The sequence below is a fragment of the Adiantum capillus-veneris genome, chromosome 15, assembly GCF_014529385.1.
Source record: "Adiantum capillus-veneris isolate H3 chromosome 15, ASM1452938v2, whole genome shotgun sequence".
In the NCBI taxonomy this organism is placed as follows: domain Eukaryota; kingdom Viridiplantae; phylum Streptophyta; class Polypodiopsida; order Polypodiales; family Pteridaceae; genus Adiantum; species Adiantum capillus-veneris.
The window spans coordinates 109,152,019-109,176,902 of record NC_140945.1 but is presented as its reverse complement, the minus strand read 5'-3'; the positions used below and the strand labels follow the sequence as shown (position 1 = coordinate 109,176,902).

General features: G+C 43.1%; 1 protein-coding gene across 3 annotated transcripts; it reads left to right on the top strand.

The window, feature by feature from the left end:
- PLR1 (NAD(P)-linked oxidoreductase superfamily protein) lies at window positions 1-23,390 on the top strand. Of its 3 annotated transcripts, none has more exons than XM_086482937.1 (8): window positions 1-164; window positions 17,509-17,737; window positions 19,401-19,494; window positions 20,434-20,557; window positions 20,816-20,917; window positions 21,437-21,588; window positions 22,450-22,543; window positions 22,719-23,390. In XM_086482937.1, exons 1-8 carry the CDS (start codon window positions 57-59, stop codon window positions 22,902-22,904), a joined length of 1,089 nt encoding a protein of 362 aa, XP_086339063.1. In that variant the 5' UTR covers window positions 1-56; the 3' UTR covers window positions 22,905-23,390. The 3 variants fall into 3 exon arrangements, with proteins under 3 accessions (XP_086339063.1, XP_086339065.1, XP_086339064.1); XM_086482938.1 differs by lacking the exon at window positions 1-164 and adding an exon at window positions 16,849-17,087; XM_086482939.1 differs by lacking the exon at window positions 17,509-17,737 and having other exon boundaries at window positions 3-164; window positions 19,379-19,494.
- The last annotated feature ends 1,494 nt before the right edge of the window (window positions 23,391-24,884 follow it).

The window sequence follows — 24,884 nt, the reverse complement described above, 5'->3', positions numbered from 1 at the left end:
TTGTTTTCCACGTGGCAGAGAACGTTCATCGCGACGTTGGAAGGACGAGCTAAGCTATGGCGAGCTACTGTACGATTACCTGCAACATCCCGCCCGCGTCTAGCAACTTGGCCACGCGCTCCTTTTTCCAGCAGCTTAAGCCTGCCTACTGGCCTTGGGAGAGTGTACGCTATCACAACCCCCTCCCCCTCCTTGTTTCTCACCGTTTTCCCCAACACACACACACACACACACACTACCTCTCAAGACTTTGTGAAAGATAAAATTTTGAATCTGCAACGAACGCTTGGTCTTTATTCGTTCACTGGTCGAGAGAGTAGAATCTACTCGCAGCATCTCAAATTCCAATCTGCAACGAAGGCTTGGTCTTTATTCGTTCAGTGGTCGAGAGAGTAGAATCTACTCGCAGCATCTCAAATTCCAAAGGACATTTTAATCCGAGTTTCATAAAATTGAAGGGACTCAAGGAGGCACAAACTCTTCTACTCTGCTGACCTTAGAACCTCTGGAATTCTGCTCGTGCCCTCCAAACAGGGCGCACCGGATTGTTGCACAGTGCACACCTGGGAAAGTCATCACTCCTCACCTATACCCGCAAATTGTTGCATTATTGGCCCCCTCTCCCCAACATCCACGGCCTACCCGCCGCTCGCCATAAGGTCACAGTATTACTGCCTTTCCCTAATACTGCATTTGTGGTCTACATAAGAGCGCCTTCTTATAATCCTGCCAATGGCGCTGCTCAGAAGGCCTTCTGCAAAAAGTGAAGCCCCCATACGCTTGCCAAAACTGCCTCCCACGTTTGATTTGATGCTGGGATAGAGGGAGATTTGCTGCTGGGATAGAGGGAGGTTGAACCACCCTCTGAATCTACCTCTCACAGCTTGACCGGCTACAACTAGCTTTCCCATCGTTTACAGGCCTATTTTGAGAGCTGTAAGCTGCGCAGAGTGAACACTCCAAATAAGATATCACTCAATGACTGGGATGAAGCCTGGCTATGGGACCACTGTCCCTTTCCAAAGGCACCTCCAAGTTTTAGGAGGTCTTTCTTGAAAAGGTGCCTCTAACAGGTTTATGAGAAGGCGCTCTAAAGCTACTAGTTTGAACTCTTGGGAGCAATTGTGGGCCGTTGGATAAAGCTTGTCAAGTTAATGATGGCAAACTTTCTTCATCTTTTTTGTAACGGGGGATTGACTACGCAGTCTTTTGTTTATGTAGGCCACTTTTGAGAGAGTTGACATTTGTTTTCCTATTTGGGCATTGAGTAGTGAGTCATACACACTCTTTCTCATCCTTCCATTCTTCCCTTGTTATCATGAGATATAAAGGCAGCTATGCACTCAGGAGCCAGGACGACCACTAGATGAACTCACCCACATTTTGACAAAGACGCCGCATGATGCAGCATCAGAGAGGCATATCTCGACAACAAGCCTACACGCAGACGATTTGGGAGCATGCCTCAGAACAGTTGGTATGATGAGGAGTGTAGAGAGACGAGGATCAGATTACAGAGAGAGGTACTCATGGGTACTACTACACATAGACAGTCACGTATTATCTTCCACCGCCTAGTGTGACGAAAGAAGAGGGCTTACCTGTCTCAATTAGAGCGTGATCTGTATCAGCTATTTATGAGTCACGACTCTAGTGAGACATGGAAGCTTTTCAATGAGCACTCTCCACCGCCAGCCATCACTTCCATAGAGACATGGGGGGATATGCTAAGCTTTGGATGCTCTCCCTCCTTGTGTGAGAAAGATATGGAACCATCCTGTCGTAGCTTTCAAATATGTGAAAACTTTAGGACAAAAAGCTTTCAACTATAGTGACATAGGACGTAATCTTAAAAAGCAAGAGAGGCTTGCAATCTCAAGTATTGATTGCCCTTGTAGTAAATCTGCCTTTTCTTCTTACGTAAATGGAGCTTTGGGTCATGTAGTTACTGCGGATTGTTCTATCCTTCCTTCGGATTCCTTGAAAGACCTTTTCTCAAGAGGTACTAAATATAGGCTTCCTTCTTCAAACGACTCTTGCCTTCTCAAAGCCATAGAAAAAGGAATTTCTAGTTTCGTAGTAAAGTTTGAGGAGTCTTTAGGAGTTCAAGGTATTTTTACCCATTGGAAGTCTGTAATCCTCAAGAAAGCTTCTTTGAAATTAGCATCTTGCTCTCGGAACGTTTCTTCAGGAAGGAATAGCTTATCTTCTTCTGATCGTGATGCTCTTAGGAAATTTCATCGTGATTTTGTAATCTCTTATGTAGATAAGTGCTCTAATAACTTTGTTGTTACGTGCAAAAAGTTCTATTTAGAATGCTTGTTAGGTGAAGTAAACTCTCAGACTTACAGTGATTGTGATCTTTGAATGCAAGAGGTTATCTCGAAACATCAAGACTTTTGTAAGTCTTTTGGTTTCAAGTGCCAGCCTAAATTACCTTTTTTATATACCGTTTGGAAGTTCCACAAGAATCCTATAAAGCCTAGATTTATAGCTGCTTCTTGTAACACCTCTTTGACCGAGGTTTCCAAATGGCTTAGTTATTGTTTCAAAGCCATTTTACCTAACGTAAATGAATTGTGGAATAATATGCTAAAGGAAGTTTACGTACCTACCGATTCAAGTTGGATTTTAAATAATTCAGTAGGCGTGATTCCTGTTTTAAAGTTTTTGAACTCTTCAAGAAGCCTTAAGGAGAAATCTTCTCCTTTATGTCTCCAAACTTTTGACTTTACAACGCTATACACGAAGCTAAATTTGGAGGACCTTAAATTTAGAGTCAAGTCTCTTATTTCAAAAGTTTTTGCGTACAAGCTTGAGAAGGATAGGTACAAGGCATTGTTAGTAGAAAAGTCAGCCTTGAACTTTGACTTCTTATGGCTGAAAAATAAGAATGTAGATGTAGACAAAGGAAGAAAGAGATTCACCAGGATTGTAGATGACATTGACATCATATCTTGGTTAGATTTTCTTTTGGACAATTTATATATAACCATCGGCGACTCTCTTTTCAAGCAAACAATTGGTATCCCTATGGGCACCAATTGTGGTGTTTTTCTTGCTAATTTCTATCTTTTTACTTATGAGTTTGATTTTATGGAGCGTCGTGTCCTTGCTAACACTTGCCCAATATTTTTGCATAAGTTATGCAATGTAAGACGCTTTGTAGATGATCTTTTTGTCCCTGACGTTCCTTCTTTTCAAGATTTTATGTACTTGAATTCGAGTTCTGTAGGCGGAGGAATTTATCCCAAGGAGTTTTGTGAACTTAACTGTACCACAAATAGTGATTGTTGTGTCTTTTTAGACCTTAAGATTTTAAGACTCCCTTGGGATTAGAAGTAGATATCTATGATAAGCGCCTTGAACGAGAATATGCCAATCTAAAAATCATCCGCATACCTCACATTTCTTCGAACATTTCTCTTTTAGCTAAGTACGGTGTCATTTGCTCTCAACTATTTAGATTTTCTCGTCTTTGTTCTAGTATATCTACTTTTGTTGTTCAATCTTGCCATCTTATTTCTTTACTAGTTGAAAAAGGATACTCATTCAAAAGAATCATGAAAAAAGTTCGTTCATTTTTGCATCGCAGTAAGTTTATTTTTAGTGTTTCTTCTTTTGGAATGTTCAAGATAATCAGTAGTAAATTCAATAGAAGTGGGGAGCTAAAAAGCCCACTTATTGTTTGACTTAATAACACCTTATGTTGTTGTTTTGATCTTTAGCGCTTCTAGTATTTTCACTATAGCTTGACAATTGCTAGCCTTTATCATGGCTGAGTATGCGCATCACCTCCGGAGGGTGATAGAAACTCAGCTCGTTGGTTTTGTAGAGTACGTTCAAAGCATGAATGGCCTCTATATAAACCTGCACCTACTCTTGGGCACTGACGACGTGAGTAGGGATGTCATAGCTGTTGTCCAAGCTATGCATGATAAAGGTGATAATCTTATTCTTCCTGTTTGGACAAGCAGTGAAGTTGAGATCACATATTGTCAAGTTTGGTTCTTTGCTCTTCGTAGGTTTGTAGTAGTATTCATTTTTCGATTTCATATTTAGCTTACCTGAGGACTTAAGAATGTGTTCCATTATAAGTTGTTGTGTGAAGTTTGATTTCTAGGATTAAGTTTTTAAGATGTCTTATCCTTTTTTTGCTTAAAGTTGAGTACTTGTTTTAAGCCAAGTAAATCGCGTCAACTTATTTTACACATGTCTTTTCTAAAAAACATTTTTAAGTTAATAATGTTTTGTTTTATCTAGTTTTGTTTCGTAGCTAACAAAGTGATTTAGTTTGTTTGTTTTTTTGTTTTTGTTTTTCTTTTCTTTTCATGTGTCCCTTGCTTTTATAGTTTTATGAGTGCTTTATTCCCTCTTATAATTCGTGAGTTCAGACTATTCTGAACTTATGAAGGTATATACATCTCTCTATACAGCATCGGGGCAGCCACCTTTGCCTGACCCTCCAGAGGCATGCCCAAAAACATGTACTTTCTTTATTGCTGAGAGGGTAAGGAAAGCCATTGACAAGATGAAGACAGGAAGAGCACAGTATCATGATGGTCCGGTAGCAGAGCACTTTATCCATGCCAGAGATATGCTTGCAGTGCCTCTTGCTAAGATGGTTAATAGAGCTATGTATGAGGGTTTCCCCGAGACTTGGAGTATGTCTACTATTGTGTCTATCTTCAAGTCGGGAGATCCTATGCTTCCTGGGAATTATCGAACCATCATGGTTGGTCACACTTTGGCTAGGCTATATGCATCAATTCTTGAGCATGAGTTAAGTGGATGGGCAGAGAGAGAGGGCATACAGGCAGCAGGACAGGCAGGGTTCAGGAGAGGTTTCTCCACTCTTGACCAAATTTTGACACTCAGAGCCATTTATTGAGGAGGGTAGATACCATGGCAGGAGGATATATTGTAGCTTTTGGATTTTCGCAAAGTCTTCGATACAGTGCCACAAGCCAGACTCATACGCAGATTGCAAGACATGGGGTGCCCACAGAGCTGATCTGGGGGATCTTAGCTTTATACAGGACAGTGGTAGGACAGGTACGCACTACTCCGGGCATGTCCGATATGGTTCACTCCACCATTGGAGTGAAGCAGGGTTGTCTCCTATCTCCGACTCTCTTTGGGATATATATAGATGAGTTTTCGGATTATGTACATACAGAGTGTGATAGAGGTGCTCAGCTTGGAGGGACATGGATTCCGTTGCTATTATATGCTGATGATATTGTGCCGATCTCCGATTCTCCTGAAGGGATGCAACATCATTTGAATGCACTGCATGTATTTGCACGGGACAGTGGATTGCTGTGAACCTTGGTAAGACCAAGGTAATGGTGTTTAACACCACGGCGCAGTGGGTAAGGAGGTTCGTCCCCAGTTTTACATATGGTCGAGAGACTGTGGAGTATGTAGATAAATACACTTATCTTGGGGCGGTTTTCAGTGGTCCAGTATTTTTCTTGAGGCGTGCAACAGATACGCGATTGACCAGAGCCTATGCAGCAGATATGCGATTGACCAGAGCCTATGCAGCATTGGGGAGACTTGAGAGGATATGTTCGCAGGTTCATCTCCAGGAACCTCGGACAAAGCTTTGGCTCTTTGACACTTTGGTCACTTCGGCCATGCTGTACGGAGTGGAGATATGGGACCCCTCCGTTGATCATCATAGCAGAGCTGGCAGTACCGATGGATGGAGATGTACGGAGAAGCCATTGGTGTCTATGATTTCATTGTTAGGGCGGAGCTCGTTGCTCCTCCATTGGTAGTGGAGGCACTCACTCGATTAGTTTCATTTATGCATAGCACTTGGGCTCTCGATTAGCACTAGAGTCTTTGCGATAGCTGGCATTGCAGGGAGATAGATCATGTTGGTATGCAAAGATGGCATCTTGGTTTCAATTACATGGCTTTAGTATGGACCGGCTACCCCCATTTCAGTACTCTCTGGATGCACCCTCTATCCCCCTCAAGGGCAGAGATTACCAGGCTCATCAGACAGGACTTGATTCAGTTGGATATGAACAGGACATGGAGACAACCTACACATGAGCTAGGTACGAAGATGACATGAGCTAGGTACACAAGAGCGTCGACGATTGATTGTGACAATGCAGCAAAGAGATGTTAAATTTTGCGAAGGACCCGAAATTTGCAAAATTTATGATCGACCTCCTTCGACGAGGTGCACAACAGTGGCGGCAAACCACATAACCACCCCTCAAACCGGCACTCAAGAAACCTCCTACTCCAAGGATGTTTACAGAGCAAGAATTAGAAGAGGTGGTTGATACACGGATTTCTCAGCTTTTTGACGCGCAGAACAAAGCTGAAAAGCACGACAAAAAGCAGAAGAAAGGAAGTGACTTCCCGGGTTATTTGGGCTCGTCAATCTACTTTTGCCTTGGCAAGAAAGCAGAAAAAGCATGTTAAATTTGAAGGAGTATCTAGTTCTTCTTCTTCTTCTTTTGACAGTCCTTCTAGCTCTTCTGACTCGAGCGAAGAAGAAAGAAAAGGGAAAAAGCGAAGCAAAAAGCAAAGCTTTGGAAAGGGCAAGAAAAAGGCAAAGAAGCCTAGATTTCGCCCAGTTTCGGACAGTTCTATAGAGGACTCGTCTTCGGATAGTTCGGACTCCGATGACAACAAATTTTATGCAAAGAAGAAGAATTTCTATAAAGTCAACCAGACTTTTCTGGAGGATAAAAGCAAGAAAGTCCGAGAGTTTAAAGAAGGTGGACAATCAATCAAATTTGACTTGTTTTCTGGAATTTGAGACGCTTCGAAGGCTTTGGCCTTCATACAACAGTTTGACATAGCTTTCTTTGGAGGGAGTTACTCAGAGCACTCCAAGATTCGGAGGGCTACCTCTTACTTCAAGGGAAATGCTCGAACTTGGTGGTCCACGCTTCTATTGAACAAGAAAGCGCCAGTTAAGTGGTTGAAATTTAAAAGGCTTTTTATTTCTTCTTGGTTGACTTGGGAGTATGAACGCGACATACGAACTGCTTGGAACCATCTTCGGATGACCAAGAAGGATACATTGGACGCATATTGCGAGAGATTCTGGAGCTCTTTTCTACCAGCCTCTTCATTTAAGAAGATCTCGTTCAAAGAACATATTGAGCGGTTTACCTTGGGACTTCCTACAGAGATCCGAGATCACTGCTTAGAGCAAAAGTCAGATTCCATTCAGGAACTGATGAGTCATGCGAAACGGGGTTTTGCCATTCATTCAGGCAGTTTAACCTACCCTACAGATGAAATCACGACGCAAAGGACCGAACAGACTTCGAACATTGAACAATGAAAGTAGAAAAAGGAAGAGCAACCCAGAAAAGAAAGAAAAGGATGCACGACCCCAGCTCACTCTTCGAAGAGGGTCAGCTATATCAAAGATGGGAAGTGGTTTGGATGCGGGGAAACTGGGCACATCTCCATGAAGTACCCTAAAAAGGCACTGAATGAACAGGATGAAGAAAGGTCATAGAGTTCGAAAGCAACTGAGGAACGTTGCAGAAAATGCAGATGAAAGCAGAATTGGTACCACATTGCGTGGGGTCCAAACCGAATCAAATGAATGAAAGTACAAAACTTTGTTGCTTTTAGGGCAAAGTGAAAGATCAGGAAGCCCTCTTTTTCTTGGATGAAGGAGCCAAGGCCAACTTCTTTTCACTTGAATTGGTGGCTGGATTTGGAATTACGCCCAACAGCGTGAGGCCACAGGCGGAGGTAGTTCTAGCGGCACCCGGACGGGATGTTGCCATTACACCAATCATTGGCAAACGTCGTTTGCAATGTCAGGCGTGTTTACGGCACAATGACTTCTATGTAATTCCCTTGGGAGGTTGTGACGTCGTGCTCGAAATCCCTTGGTACCACAAGAACAACACCGTGGTTGACTATCGGGCCGAGAAAGCGACTTTGACAAATGAAGGGCACAGACATTGTACTTAATGAAATTCAGTTTCTTTACTTTCTGGAAAAAACTAGATGATGATTGAAGGTTGAATATGTTTTGACCTCGAAAAAGAATGCAAAGATTTTCTCCACACTCATACCGATTGCTTTTCAGAGGGCCTGCCAGCTGAGTTGCCACTAGCTCGTTCTGAGGATCATACCATTGATCTGATACGTGGAAATACACCACCAAACGGGCCACCTTACCGTGTGAGCCGAGCCCAGAGATACACTTTTTGGGACAGATTGTCTCAGTAGCAGGAGTGCGGATGGACTCGGCCAAGATAGAGACTATCTGTGATTGGCCCAATTTGAAGAATGTCCATGAAGTTGGAAGCTTCTTGGACTTATGTTCTTACTACCGCCGGTTCATCAGTTGCAAAGGTTGCTTACCCCTTTGCATTTGTTGACTTAGAAAGGAGTTCTTTTCTCGTGGGACCCACAAAGGTGACTGCCTTTTAGAAATTGAAACAGAATTTGACTACAGGACCAGTTTTGACTTTGCCGGATTTGCAGAAGTCGTTTGAAGTATATAGTGATACTTGTGGTCGTAGTTTGGATGCGGTCTTAATGCATGAAGGCCATGTCATTGCCTATGAGAGCCGATTGTTTTCAAGGCCGAAATTGACAATACAGATATGTGAGAAAGAGCTTTTGGCGGCTATCTAATGCTCTTACTCAGTGGCGACATTACCTACTTGGAGCCGATTTTTTTAACGGTTTTCATAGATGGTTGGAGTTTACGCTACTTCTTGTCACAGAAGCAACTATTGGAAAAGCAGATGCGGTGGGCAAACATCTGGTCACACTTCTACTTCCGGATTGTCCATGTGCTAGGGACATAAGAAATTGGTGACAAATACTTTGTCCCGGAAGCTGTTGGTTTTGGCTATTTCCGCGATACATCATAGAAGCTTTGAGGATATGGTCGGTCAGTTCGCCACAGATACATATATTTTTAGATGTATTCAATTGAATACAGAATGGAGAGGTAGTAGTGGAATATTCCATTCAGGATGGCTACTTTATGAAGAAAATGATGTTGTGCGTCACACAACCGTTGAAGGAAAAGATTCTAACCGAATGCCACTGTCCACCTTTTACGGGTCACCGCGGCATTGTTACCACCTTGAAAGGTGTGGAGAGATACTTTTGTTTAGCCGAAACTGAAGGACGTGGACGATTTTGTACGTAGTTGCTTGGTATGCAAGAAGGTCAAGTTTTGACAGGCATAAAGCACAGGGATTGTTACAGCCTTTACCCATACCCACCCGCCCCTGGAAAAGTATTGCAATGGATTTCATTTTTGATCTCCTGAAAACACAGCGTGGGCACAATTGTTTATGGCCCAGATCTTCAAATTACATGGTAGTGTCTAAGACGCCGACAGAGACCCCAGATTCACGAGTTTGTTTTGGACGGCTATTTGGGAGAACATTGGCACGGGGTTGCAGTTCTCGTCATCGTTCCACCCGCAGACTGACGGGCTATCAGAGATTGCTAATGCAGTAGTACTAGATTTGTTGAAGTCTTCTTCTTTGGATTTGAAGACTTATGGGAAAAGGTTTTTACCTTTGGTGGAATATGCCTATAGAAACATGATTAACTCTTTCATGGCGAAAGGCGCCATTTGAGATTATTGAATTTGCTACGAAGGTTCCACCCTTCCTTAACCCGAAAGATAAGATTTTTCTTTGAAGCCGACTAGTTCACGAGGGACTTGGACTTGGTTCAGGAGGCTTTAGAGGAATCTCAGAAAAAGGCAGCAGATTGACATCGTCGCGATTTGAAATTGAAGGAGAACGATTGGGTGTTCTTACATTTTGGGAAGGCACGCCTGAGAAAGAAAAAGGGAAAGGAGCGGCTTTCTCCAAAGCTTAGCATGAGATACTATGGACCTTTCCAGATTTTTCGAAAAGATAAATGATGTCTCCTTTTGACTGAAGCTGCCCGATACTTGGAGAATTCACAATGTTTTTCATGTGAGTCTCTTGAAGCCTTTTGAAGGCGATGTGCCCGATGATGGGAAGCCAGATGAGCAACCCGAATTGGAGGAAAACGAGCAGATAGTCGTTCCAGAACAGATATTGGCACAGAAAGATAGAAAGATAAAAGGTAAAGTGACAAGACGGTTCTTGGTTATTCAAGACTTACTTCACATTGGATGCGAAGTGAATGGAGGAGGACCTGGCAGATACTCCTCAGATTGTGAATCTTTACCTCGAAGCATTTGGATTAGCATAATCTATTCTAATGGAACCCCGAACTCAGCTTTGGCGGAATCTGGTGCAGCGGGTATGCCTTGATTTTTGATACTAAAGTCACTGATCTCTCTTTTGAGTTTCAGGGATATTGCGAGCTGACAGTATTCTGCCGTATGACTTTATGAACCGTAATTCCCGAACATGATATTGACTTGTTCTTGACTTGTTTAAGTGCAGGAACTGATAGACGAAATGACTGCAACATTTCGGTCTGAATGATCTCGATAGACATGGTTGCAATAAGGATCAATCAATCGGGCATCTGTGAGGTCCTGAGTGGATCTAGATGCGATTGCTAAATACGTTGCCGATAAATCATGGTTTGAGATCCGAATGAATTTTGAATGTGATTTGTCATGTGATGTCTTGTGATGTCGAGTGATTTCCTGTGATGTCGTGTGATGTGACTGTCGATTGGTACATGTGCTAGATGTGTCTTCCTAGTGTGTCGGTACTGACAGTCAGTGTCTGCTAAGATAGTTTATGGCCTTTGTCTATTTTGCAGGCGTAATTGAGGGCGATTAATATACTTTCAAGAGGGGGGTATGTCACAAACTGGTGACGTGGCATGGTTTGGACACATTCTCCAGAGGCAGCAGAGACACACACACCCCCTGGTTGACAGAACTCTGCGGCAGAAATGCTGACGTGGCATTACGACAATTTTTGTGATTTGCGGAAGCTGGCTGACGTGGCATGCTGTACGTAATTCCGCGTTTTGCGCTGGGAAAAGCAGTGGAAAAAAACCTACGCAATGGCTGAAAAGCTTTTGGGGGAAATTGCTTTATTTTAAACCTATTCTAGAAGCATAGCCTTATTTTTGAAGCTTTTGATTTTTAAGCCTTTTATGGGCAGCTTTTGGGGCTTTGCTTTTGGCATCCCTTGTAACTCTTTATAAGGGTAGTTGGGCTCCCACTTCTCAGAGCCATGGACGCAAAGTCTGAGAGTGAGACCCAACCACTCCCGTGTACTCTGTGCAATAGATTAATACAAAAAGAAATACCGAAAGGGGCGCCAGTATTTGGGGCCAATATCTCTAGGCACGGAACTAAGCCGGGCAGTGTCGAATCAACTGTGAATGCGAACTGTTTTGAAGTGAATTCTTGTCGTGCCGCGGTAGAATCTTGACTTGGAGTGTCCAAGTCGGTTACAGACAATGTCAAATGAGCATGATCCACTGCTACACCCACTAGTCACTATGAAATCCTGAATACAAGGAATAAAGATCGGCTGTGCCATAACATAGTCCACTGTATTGGCCCCATGTCTGTGTGGAAAGCATGTGAAACCGGCTGCTCCTGGAAATCGCTGTAAGCCATTAAGTATGGCTAACCCATGTGTGGTCGTCATCTACGTGAGGTATCTCCCATACTCCGTCTGCTCTCTGTCATGTGAGCATCTGTCAAGCCCCAAGTCACCCACATCCAGCTCTCTAAGCATCTCATCGGAAGTGTCGTAGAAGACTGTCTGAGAGTTGCCCGTTCGGGCATTGAAGTCCCCTAGGAGGATGATATCACCATCCCTAGAAAACTCCCATATATCATCATTTAGTATAGACTCTCTCATATGCGCAAGTTGTGAGAGAGTGAGATCATCACCGAGGAAAATACTTGTCTTCTTGAGAGTAGGCCTCTTTTTTCAGTAATTTCTTCTTCTCTTCCAAGGAGGGGAAGCGTAGTATGAGAGCTCTCTCTTATGAAGATTCTCCCAGGCCACCACTCTTCTTGCCCACTCTCCATGCCTTTGTGTGTGAAGGCTTGTACACCCCCATCATGGATGTGAGGATTGTGACCTCTTTTTCCACATTGTTTATGTCCTTGAGGCCGGTTACCCTCACATGTAGAGCACGTATCCTCCTCCTTTGTTCCTCTTCGAGGGTCATGTTAATAAGAGTGGGTGTACAAGGAACTTCCTTACCTTTCCCTTTCTTGGTGACTTCAATTTATTTTTCTGCCTCTTCTACTTTTTTTTGTGTTGTGGAGATGACCGCGGTCCATGAATTCTTCTCCTCATCTTCCTTGATAACCCGTATTTCTTCTCTCATGGTATTCAATTCTTCCATCATGGATGGCTGAATTTCGCCTTCTTTGAGCCGCCCACTTTTTGCTGCAAAGAAGTTCACCTTGGAGAGTTCGGATTGTGGCTTCTTGTGAAGCCGCTTGCTCTTCGACGCGAGAAATCCTTTCGCATAGGTTCTTTTTGTCCTCTTTCCATTTCCTCATCTTTTGAAGAAAGGTTGCCTCCATCTCTTTCTTCCACTCCTTTACTTCAACTTCAAGTGTTGATATCCGCTTGTTGGTAATCGAGAACTTCATGTTAAGAGGGAGGCAGGCTGTAGCCATTGGAGAGGCCATGTGAAAGGGGGTCAATGGGTAGCCCAATTGGGGGCGGGCGGGGGGGGGGGGGGGGGAGAGAAAATGAAATGAAATGTTATATTAACGTCTTCAAAAGGCCAGGATGACCTATGAGACCAAACTAATACAAAAGTGGTGAATCTGTTACAATGTCTGGGTACCTTAGTACTAAAGTACTAAGTGTGAAAAGTGTGAAAATAAATGTGAAAACTAAATACAAAGTATTAAATAAACTTCTTAGGAGCATTATGGGTGTCTGGCTAGAATGCTTCTAATCCTTTGTTGTAGTCTCCTCCAGTGAAGTGTGCGTCTGCATCTCGGTCGTGGTCGTCTCGATTTCCTAAGCTCAATCGCCTTGTCAATGAGGGTGCCTTTGGTATGAATGTGGGTACTCCTTTGTGCTCGCTGCTGGCCTCTTGCTTCTCCTTCCATTCCTGCTTCTCTCGATCCGAAGAAATCTGTGATCTGCCTCTGAGGCTGTAGTGCTCTTTGTCTTCTCATTAGATTATCCTTGTGCCGATGTAGTTCGAGTAGGTACAGGCCTAAGCATCTTTGATCCTGGTATTGCATGACTCTATCTAGAGGTCCAAAGCCTTCTTTAAATAGGCAATGGAAACGCCCACGTATCTCATAGTATACGGTGCAATGGCATATGTAGTGTAATTTTGTCTCTGGCTCCATTCCGCATAACTTGCAAATTCTGCTCTCAGGTGGGATTCCCCTAAATCTACCAAATTCAATTTCCAGCTGGTGTGAGGATGTACGAATCTGACCAATAGCACATCTCAAACCATGAGACAGGTGGGTATCCATGTAGCTCGGGCGAATCACAAAACCATCTTCAGATAGCTGTAGGAAGTTTTCTTTGTAGTCGGCCATCTTCGTGCCCAATTCTTGTGTAGGGTCTACCCATGTCCTTTTAGTGTCCAACTGTATAAGATCCTGGCGGATGATTTTATTAATCTCCGTTCGTGTGATTGCCAGTGATGGAGCCTCAAGAGAGTATTGGAAGGGGGGTAATCTTTCCATACTGAACCCGTGTCTCTGAAACCACGAGGACAGTTGCGCATACCAGCATGATGTATCTCCTTTCATTGCTAATTGTCGAGAGGATTCGAGGGCCAATCTAGTATATCGGCAATTATTTGTATCCCACAAACCATGTATAAAGGACATTGATCTGGTAAGAGCTTCAATTTCTATCGGAGGGGCAGCTAGTTCCGCTCGGGTAATCGCGTGTGGTACGGAGGCCTTGGCTCTAATCATTCGGGAAATCATAGATACCAAAGGTCTCTCCATTGACTTCCAATTATCCTGATCCACAGATGGTCCCCAAATCTGGACCCCATAAAGCATAGCCGAAGCTACCACAGTATCAAAGAGCCAAAGTTTTGTTCGTGGTTCCTGAAACTGCACTTGTGAACACATCCTCTCCAACCCTCCCAAGGCCGCAGAGGCTCTGGACAATCTAGCATCCGCTGCTTTCTTAAGAGTAAACTTCGGTCCTGTAAATACCACACCAAGGTATGTGTATGCATCTGTGTACTCTACTGTATCCTGGCCATATGCAAATGTAGGTGCCGATCTCCTAACCCACTGCGGTGTGGTGTTAAACACCATAACTTTGGTTTTACCCAAATTTACCGACAGTCCGCTGTCCTCCGCAAATTTATGTAATGCATCTAACTGCCTCTTTCCATCTGGTGATTCTGCTACCAATACGATATCATGTGCATACAACAACAAAGGGATCCATGACCCTGCAAGTTGAGCACCTCTGTCACCCTCTCTATCAATGTAGTCTACTGTCTGATACCTCATCTATATACATACCAAATAAAGTAGGGGACAGTGGGCATCCCTGCTTCACTCCAACGGTGGAATGAACAATGTCGGAATCCCCTTCTGGAGTACGTACATAACCAGTTACTGACCCGTATAAGGCCATGATCCCCCAGATAATCTCTTTGGGGACCCACCCCTAACTCTTGCATTCTGCGCATCAATCTGGCCCTTGGTACTGTATCAAAAGCTTTCCGAAAATCCACAAAGCAACAATACATCCTTTTCCCGTTTGCTCTTCCTTCCTCAATAATGGCTCTGAGCGTAAGAATATGATCTAAAGTGGAATAACCCCTCCTGAATCCAGCTTGTCCTGTTGCCCTTATGCCTTCATTCTCTACCTATCTACTCAATTTTTGTTCCAGAATGGATGAGTACAGTCGGGTCAGTGTGTGACCCACCATAATGGTACGGTAGTTCCCGGGTATCAAAGGATCCCCTGACTTGAAAATAGGTACGATAGTAGATAATTTCCAAGATTCAGGTAATCCTTCACACATGACCCGATTAATAAGACGAGCAAGGACTTCTGAAAGTAGATCCCTTGCATGGATCAGATGTTCTGCTACTAAACCCTCGTGATCATATGCTCTTCTTGTCTTCATCTTGTCAATGGCTTTTTCCACCATTTCCGTAGTAAAGAAAGTACTAGTAGCAGGGCATGGCTCTAGCGGATCTGGTAATGGAGGCTGTCCAAATACCATATATAATGATGTTACATATTGACCCCAAATCTCAGGAGAAGTAATTGTCGGAGGCGATGAGTGCTCGTGAAATAAACGCCAGGCCTCATGTGAGTCCTGACTCAAGAAGAGCTGATATAAATCCTTCTCCAGTTTGGCTAAAAATGCCCTTTTCTTGCGACGTACTATACGCCGAAGAGCAATCCGAGACTGCTTATATGTGATGATCCCAAGTGTAAGCTCTTTCTGGACCTGGGTTCTCGTCTCTCTGCATTCCTCGTCGTACCAACTGTTTTGAGGCATGTTCCCAGATCCTCTCTTCTGATCAGGCTGAGTATGTGGGTATGCCTCTTGTGCTGCTCCATGTAGTATCTCTGTTAGCTGAGAAGTAATCTCCTCTACAGTATATACTGGCTCGGCTGCCCACATCCTATTATAGATCTTTTCCACATAGACTGAATCAGTCTCTGGCGTGAAAGTATATCTTGTGTGTGTCTTCTTCCTATGTACTTGAGAGGCATTGTATTGGAAAGAGATTGATAAGGTCAAGAGAGCACGATCCACTGCAATCCCAACCAGTCTGGGTCCCACCTTAAAGTCCTCGATACTAGAAATAAAGCTTGGTGAAGTCATGACATAATCCACTGTACTGGCCCCATGCCTGTGCGGAAGCATGTGAATCCCCCAGATAAAGGGAAATTCTCTAGACCATTAAGTATGGCCAAACCATGTGTAGTTGCCATCTCCATGAGATGTCTCCCATATTCAGTGTGTTCTTTATCCTGTGAGTTTCTAGTAAGCCCCTCCTGTGATAAATCCACTTCTCTGAGCATTTCCTCAGAAGTATCATAGAATACTGCTTGAGAGTTGGCCGTTCTGGCATTAAAGTCTCCTAAGAGAACGATGTCTCCATCTCTAGAGAACTCCCATATGTCATTATTCAATATGGAGAAAGGGGACTGTCCTTTAGGTGAGGAGTAGACTGATGTACTTGGAGGGAAGTAGCATATAGCGATATATAGAAATCTACCTGTCTCAGCTCTCATTCTCACCCACATATACCTTGCTTGTTCATCTTTCCTGATAATCTGTAGTAGTGGTTTCAGCTCCTCTTTAAATAAGACTGCTGCTACTCCTGAACCCCGGCTACCTCATAGAGATCTCGTCTGGTCGACCAGCTGTTTCCCATAAATACCCCTGCACATGTGGCATAAGCTGTCCCGGTATGTGGTGTGTCTCTGAGTAGAAAACTATGTCTCTGTCCCTAAAGCTGTCTTCAACGGCACCTACATCTAGCCTATATGATCCATTACAATTCCACGCCGCTATCCGGAGCGTCGCCCCATAGGTCTTGCACCATCATGATGAGCGCTTTTCGAGAACCACTACTTTCCCTCCTCTATAAAAGGCGAGTTTCCCCTTTTCTCTTGCTGCCCCGATCTCTGACATCAACTCTTGCATGTGTGCCACTTGTGCCAATGTAAGGTCATCTCCCAGGAAAATACCGGTTTTCTTAAGAGTTGGCCTCTTCTTTAGAAATTCTTTCCTTATTTCTATATTCGGGAAGTGGAGAATAAGTGCCCTATCCTTTACGTTTCCCTTCTTGCCCACTCTCCATGCACTTGTGTGAGTAGGCTCTGTGATGCCCATGCGTTGTAGCAGTTCCCTCACTTCTTCATCTACATTCTCTTTGTCTTTGACTACTGTGACCCGCACATGCAGGGCCCGATTCTTCCTTTTCTGCTCTTCCTCAATGGTCATATTAATAATGGTGGAGGTAGGTGTGGTCTCAGGCATCTGGGCCTTCCCTTTCTTCGCATTCTCAATCCATTTCTCTGCTTCATCAACCTTTTCTTGTGTCTTACAAAGACGTTCCGCCCATGAAGATGCTGTTTTCGATTTCTGTTCGTCTCCTTCCCGTAGAGCTTTCATCTGATCCTTCATGTCCTCGAGCTCCTTCAGCACCGAAGGTTGGTTGTCTCCCTTCTCCTTAGTTGTAAATTTGCAAGCCGCAAGTTCTCCTTTCAGAGAGAGAGAGAGAGAGAGAGAGAGAGAGAGAGAGAGAGAGAGAAATGAAATGAAATGAAATGTTATATTAACGTCTTCAAAAGGCCAAAATGACCTATGAGACCAATCAGTTACAAAATAGTGAATCTAATACCATGTCTGGGTACAAAAGAACTAGAAAAGAACTAGAAGTGGAACAAAATACTACTACTACTACTACAATCTAAAACTACGTGGGTGTAGCAGCTGATACAATAGGTACCCGGTAAACTGGATGTAACAGTGTGTGAAACAAAGATGGAAGAAATGGTGAGGATCCATCCTCATCTGCACTCTCATTATCTGTTGTTAGTGCTTCTTCAATGTTCTACGTGTTTCTTGTAGATAACTGTTGGCCCCTTATCTGTTTCTCCAATGGGACTTGGTACGTGGGCTTGGGGTAATAAGTTTCTGTGGGGCTACGATGAGAGCATGGACATGGAGCTCCAAGAAGTGTTCAACCTTGCTGTAAACACTGGAATCAATCTTTTCGATACGGCTGATTCTTATGGAACTGGAAGGTTAAATGGGCGAAGCGAATTGCTTCTTGGAAACTTCATTCGCGATTATTCAGGTATAGGAAAAGACTTTCTAATAATAATGATGATGTTGTGTTTTACTTTTTCAAAGTTTTTGATTGCTCAAAGTATAGGGCTTAACATGTGCAATGGTCCATGCTACGTGGGGCCTGTATGATTAAAGGTTTTGATTAGAATGGGTTTGGACTTGGTCTTATAGGGAAATATATTTGTGCTTTGTAACTGATTGGGACGCTATATTTCAAGGAAGTGAATACCTTTTTCTTAGTGTTGCTTTTGCTTGGGTTCAAACAAGCTGGTGAATGCTGTTCAAATTCGGAGTTGTAATATCTGTTTGGTTATTTGTCCTGAAGATATAATCTGGTGAGTCGGTGACACTGATGCCTTGGGAAGTCAATAAGATTGGCTTGCTTACCAGCTTTTTGCATAATCTCTTGTAAAGCAGGAGGAAGGCAGAAATAACGATGTCATCAATTGATAAGAAGCAAGGCATCTATCCACCTCATGTTGTAGCTGATTAAGGAAAAGTTAAGTGGGCGTCAAGGCCTTGGAATAGTCTTGTAAGACCCAGTATGTCTTTCAGTGTCCACTATATCGTTGATATTTAATGCAAGCGAGAAAAATTCAAGTCGAGGTTGTAAGTTCAAGATAAAATGTTGTTGATGGTGAAAAGAACTAATGACACATTAATCAAGATGAATTTGTTGTCTTCTCTCAATTGCATAGTCCTTACCCTTCCAGATTGCTGCTTTATGTATTATTATTTTATGCAAGCTAGAAAAATTCAAGTCGAGGTTGTAAGTTCAAGAACAAATGGTGTTTGATTTCTTGTAATGGCGAAAAGGACCAATGACACATTGATCAAGATGAATTTGTTGTTTTCTCTCAATTGCGTAGTCCTTACCCTTCCAGATTGCTGCTTTAAGTATTATCCTTATCAGGATATAGTAGTGTAGAAAGCTGTTAAAGAACTGGAGCATATGTAGAAAGATTGTTAGCGTCACATTTCGTCTTCTCAATTGGCCCACTTCTGTTTGCTTGTACAGTTGTGATAACGAAGTTGTTAGGGCCAGTAGCCAACACAATGCTACTTGATGTTTTGGGTGGAAGGGTTTCAAAACAGACTTTTGGGGCACAGATCAGTCACTAATTTAGGCACGAGCTATAATATATATGTTGCTGTTTTAAGATTCAATGGTTTCAGATTTTTAAGGTGTCTCTACTACTCAGTGCTGTATGATCTACAGTTGAGGAAGATAGCTTCAAGAACATGTTTTTTCAACCTTTGATGAGATTGAAGAATTATCTTTGACGTTTGAAGCTTTTGAAATTTTAAGAGATTGGACGTGATGTTTTGCCGCTATCTCAAACCTTAGCAGCTTTCATTAAGAGACATTTAAATGAAACAGTCAAGGCAGAGATTCATGAAATAGTAGTTTTGACTGCAAATGTATCCTTTTGTTTCTTCGCCCTAAAACAGTTGAAGCTCCTCACTAGAGGCTTTTTTACCCAATAGAGCTTGTAGTTTGCATGTTCTTTGATTGTTACAACCTAACTTCTCTTCAGTGGTGGGTTCATTAATTTTTTTTTCCCGTTTTTAAAATAAATTTTCTTGGCTCAAGTCCCTGGATGTCAACCATAAAGGCTGCTCTTAACTGTTCTTTATCATTGTCAAGTTTTGCATGTATATTGGCTTAGGCTCAGAACAAAGACGAAGAAACATCCATATCGCCACAAAGTTTGCAGCATATCCATGGCGGCTCACATCAAGGCAGCTTGTAACTGCATGCAAGTAAGGGGTGAAAACTTTTACTCAGTACGCTACTTTCCACTTTATGACCTGCACTGTTTCCAACAATTCACAGAGACTTTTATGGAGGCATAGCATTAGCAGTGATTATAAACTTCTAATTATTGCTGCTTGCGACACAGAGAAAGGGGCCCCATGCGAAAGGGAAGAGGCAAAGATTTTTGCAAAAAAAGGGGTTTTGGGTCGGGGGGGAGTGGAGCTTGGTATGTTCAACGGTTTCTGGATGGTCAGGGATGGTTGGACGTCTCCTCTGCAACCTGTCACATGAGGCAGCCGCCCATGATGGGATGGAGTCCGTCCCCTTACTAGTGATGCCTTAGTTTGGAACAGCATCAGACCATTGAAGTCCAATCTTGTCAGGGAAAACCTACCTTAAGTGTTGGAGCCTCTATAGGGTTCTAGACAATGCGGGTCTCCCTTCGGCGGGCTTGGCACTTGCCTATGAGCCTGTCATACTAAATTCTCTCTGCCTTATGTGAGGTGGCCTCTTCTCAATGAGTTCTCAAGATCCTGTTACCTATATGTTTTGAGACATTTATTTGCTCAGTTTCAACAGGAGACCGAATGATGTACATTATAAGGAGAACTTTGTTCCCTGTCCCATCTGACTATGCTTGTAACCCATGTATTTGACCGTTGTATATATTTGACTACATGATCACACCACCAAAATCCATCCATGTTGTACTGCTATAGAAGGAGAACTTTGTATGATTCAGTATTTGTTAAAACGTATTACAGCTGAAACATGACTCTGGTTGCATGTGTTGATCTTCAGTCACAGCTGAAAGGACAGACAATTGCTATTTGGTTTCATTGAATGTTTCTCACAAACACACTCTTGCATTCTGTGCACGAATAAAAATGAAGTAGAACAAGCAAGAGAATTTTGTTTGCTGACTGAGTGTCTCTACCTTGCAGAGCTTCTTTAAGGCGATTAAATTGTGAGCGACTTGCAATTGGGCAGCTGCATTGGTCTACAGCAAACTATGCTCCTTTTCAAGAGCAAGCTCTGTGGAGTGGACTCGTTGCAATGTATGAAGAGGTAAAGATACATGGATCCTTATTTTGTCTTTCATGTGTGACGGGTCCTAAAGAAGTAACTGCGAGCAACACAACATTGCCACCTGCCGTCAAAGCAATTGACAATGAATCAAGGAGAATGCAAGTTTAACCGCTACTAGATAATCGTACTTTCATTGTTTGCTTAATTAATTAATGTTCAAGTTGTTTCACAGAATTAAAAAAGCTTTCTCTGTAAACCAGAACAAACATCAACCAAGTCTTGTTTTGTTACTTACAGGGACTGGTTCAAGCAGTGGGTGTTAGCAATTATGGTCCAAGGCAGCTGGAGAAAGTGCATGATTATCTTGAGAGGAAGGGCGTACCTCTTAGCACAGCACAGGTTGTTAATTGGTAGCAGAAAACTCTATGCTTAACTTTTCAAAGGAGAGCATGAACACGTGGAAGCTGGAATCGCAGCAGCTAAAATGCGCGTATTTTGTTTAAAGTACAGTACTTCACGTTTTGTAACGTTCTGTACGTATTATTGATAGAAAGCATAGACACTTTTAGAAGTCAGGGGCTGGGTCTTTTATTAAAGTGGCCTTCAAAAACATGCTCTGTAAGCCACACACGTGCAATTGTAGGCTGCCAGGCTGGAGTGACATTGAGTTTAATTGTACTTTAATCTTTACACATTTTAATTTTCAATGGAATTATGGGCAAAACTAGATCTTCAAGTGGGTTACCCGTAATATTTGTAAGAAAATATATTTTAAGAAGCACACATTTTATTTTTATCCGCAAAAAAATACGTCTAGTACGCGTATTATACGCCCCATATCATATGCCGTGTCCCGTACAGTAGCTACTCTGGCCAGAATGCAGGTCTAATTTTTTCTGTCTGTTACATGTGTTCTAGGTTCAGTTTTCTCTCGTAAGCAATGGCCCAGAGCAGTTGGATATTAAAGCTCTTTGCCAAAGTTTAGGGATTAAGTTGATTGCTTACAGTCCTCTTGGATTGGGTATGCTCACAGGAAAGTACTCACAAGCAAGCCTTCCAAAAGGGCCACGGTAAGCTTCCCTGAAGCATAAACTATTCAACAGTGAGAGAGTACCTTTTAGATATTTCCTGTGAATTTAATGATATCAACTTTGCCCAAGCATGTGTAAGAGATTACATTATAGATATTTTCGCTGTATTGGACAATATCTTCAAACTATCAATATCAAATTTGCTCATGTTGTTGGCTTCTTATTTCTGCTTGTTACATCTACTACTTTTAAGATGAATGTTTATAAAATTTTCTACTACAGAGTCAAGTGCCTTCTTAACTGCCACGCTTTGGCTTCGTAGCGCTTTGAGTGCATGCGAGGGTTGATTATAATTTTATTCAAAGCTACTACCATGGGGCTGGTCTTTTCTGTTCTTTGCATAAGCAGTATTTGTGGAATTTTTTTTGCAGCACTACATAAGTCTCAATCATTTTGGGATGTTATAGTAACATTTTTTTACAGGAAGATATTATGAAGACTAATGTTTTTTGTCCTTTACTTTTCGTGGAGGGAGTTCATGTTATCTGCTTTGGAGCTCTATCTTTATGCTTTTATCAGTTTTCTTCGTATTATATCGTGCTGCAACTTTGCTTGAATTACAGGTTGTGATAATGTATTGATTGCAGTATTATATTTCATTCAAATAAGAAGAGGTTCAAAACAAACGCAAACACCAACAGGGTTGTAACCTAGGGGTTAAGGTGGATGTGTGGGTGTGTAAAGACTCAGGTTCGATACCCAGGGGCATCTATCAAATTTCAGTTGTACCTCAAAAAAAAAGAAAAAGAAAGGAAAAAAAACTCAGTTGTGGTAATGCCTTCTGTATTTAATAGGATACTTTTCTATGGCATTTACCACTTGATGATGCTTCCTGTGCAGGGGGGCACTTTTTCAGAGAATCTTACCAGGTTTAGAACCTCTTTTGAAGGTGTTAACGTCGATTTCCAAACAAAGAGGCAAGACCATGTCTCAGGTAAGCACATTCTTAATAGTAGCAATTTACAAATTCCAACTTTTGTGACCTCCCTGCACTGGAAAGCCAACTCTAGCTACTAGAACAGGTTGCTGTAAAGTTCAAGCAAATCCATGTCAAAAGTTGTTTCTTGATTGAACTGTGCCTTAACCATGCTTGAAAACTTTCTCTACAGGTTGCTTTGAATTGGTGCATATGCAAAGGGACCATTCCTATTCCTGGGGTGAAGAATCTTCGTCAAGCACAGGATAATCTTGGGGCACTCGGCTGGAAACTAACTAATGCAGAAGTTTCACAACTTGATGAGGCTTCTAACCAAATTTCAATGGGCATGATACAGAACATATTTCAAACCAAGTAAGCCACATGTTCCAAGAGGGTTGGTTATAAGAGTGAGACTACCGCCGCCTCCGGCGGTGGCGCAGGCAGCAACAAAAAGATTACTACTCGAAGTTACATCTTTATTGAGCCTTTGATTGTCCCCTAGCAAAATCACATCGAAGGTCCAATCTCTGTTTTGACTCTTGTAGCATGATCCTTACATTGATGTTATTAGAAATTTGTAGCAAGGATAAACTCATGCTGGCTGTTGTCGTTGGGCAACCAAAAACAACAATGATTGTCATCATGAGCTGAGCAAGAGAAAGCTCGAAGGCAGCAACTGTAGGGACCAAGCCTCATGAGGTGTGGAGAAGACATGCAGTAAAGTCAGGGCATGGCCTATTGACATGGCTTGGACACTGGAATCCGGGGGTTGGCTGGTGAGGACTTCTTCCCAGTGGCTGCATACTAAAGTAGCCAGGTGGAGAGGGGTCCTTTCTTTTTAATATATGGATTTCTTAAAATATTTTAGGGAATGTTATAATATGCGTGTATAAATTTACACTTAACCTATATTTTTTTTGGGCATTGATGTGAGAGAGAGAGAGAGAGAGAGAGAGAGAAAGAAAGAAAAAGAAAGAAAGATTTTTAACGTCTATGTCAGGCCGAAATCGGCCTATGAGACAAATCAAATGTACATGGCGTGTATGTCATCCGTCTATCGGAAAGACAAATGAAACAAAACTGATACAAAACTGAACTGAATGTAGGTAATGGAGTATCTGAGGAGGGATGGGGTTCTATCTCTAGGGGTATATGCATGTCTATATGCTCAAGGTAGTACAATCATGAGAATGCATCAAGCTCTCTAGCTCCATCCTGTACAAATGGGGGGATGTAAGATGTGGTACATGGGCGGGGCTGGTGCCAAGGCTACCCGGATGAAAGCTGTCGGGTCGGCCCTCATCTGAGCTACTCGCTCCTCAGTGGCACGGCGCTCCCGGGCTCGGATCTCCTCGATCTGTCGGTGGTGGGAGCTCACGCCCCTGTAGCGTGTGACTCGTGGTCGTCGTCTAGCTCGGTTCACCTCCGCCTGTGGGAGTGTCACTCCTCTCTGAGTATCTGGTGAGGTAGGGGTGGCAATCCTATGAAAGAAGTCTGTGAGCTGCGACTGTCTCCCCTCTGTCTGTGTAGCTGTGCGTGGCTGTAGTAGTGTGTCCCGATGGCTCTGTATCTCTAGTAAGAAACGTCCGAGCTGTCTCTGATCTCGAGAGTCCATGATCTCTCGGAGAGTGGGCTGTCCTCTGAATAAGGCCTCATACCTGCCTCTGATCTCAGTGTATGCTCTGCATCTACATACAAAGTGCTCCTCACTCTCCACCTCCGCTGTGCATGCTCTGCAGACTCGCTCCTCCCTGGGAACACCAGTATGTCTCCCGATCTCAATCTCTAACCTGTGTGAAGCCACTCTCAGCTGACCAATCGCCACCCGTGAGCTATGTGGCATATATGTGTCCATATAGCGTGGTCTCTGTATGAACCCCCCAGACAATATGGTGAGAAACTGGTCTCTGTAATCTGACATCCTCGTCCCCAAGCCAGGTGACTCCCAGACTCTCCTAGTGTATAGCTGCCACAGATCCTGTCTCAATACCAAGTTTCTCTCACTGCGAGAGAGGTGAACAGATGGTGAGTGGGGGTCGTACTGGAATGGTGGTAGGCTCTCCATGTCAAGACCGTGTCCCTCAAACCATGCTCTGACCTGTGAGTACCAAGCTCTCGCATGCCCACTCTCTGATAGCTGTATAGCTGCCTCAAATGCTCTACGAGTAAGTCTGTCAGGAGGTAGCTCTCTCATCCTCTGGATGAAGCAGACTGTCTGGAATAATGCCTCTACAACCATAGGTGGTGTGGCGAGCTCGGCTCTAATAATGTCATGTGGCACTGTCTTCTTGCTGCGGAGCAAGCGTGAGATCATACATACCTGTGGCCTCTCAAGCTGTGTCCACTGGTCATCCGT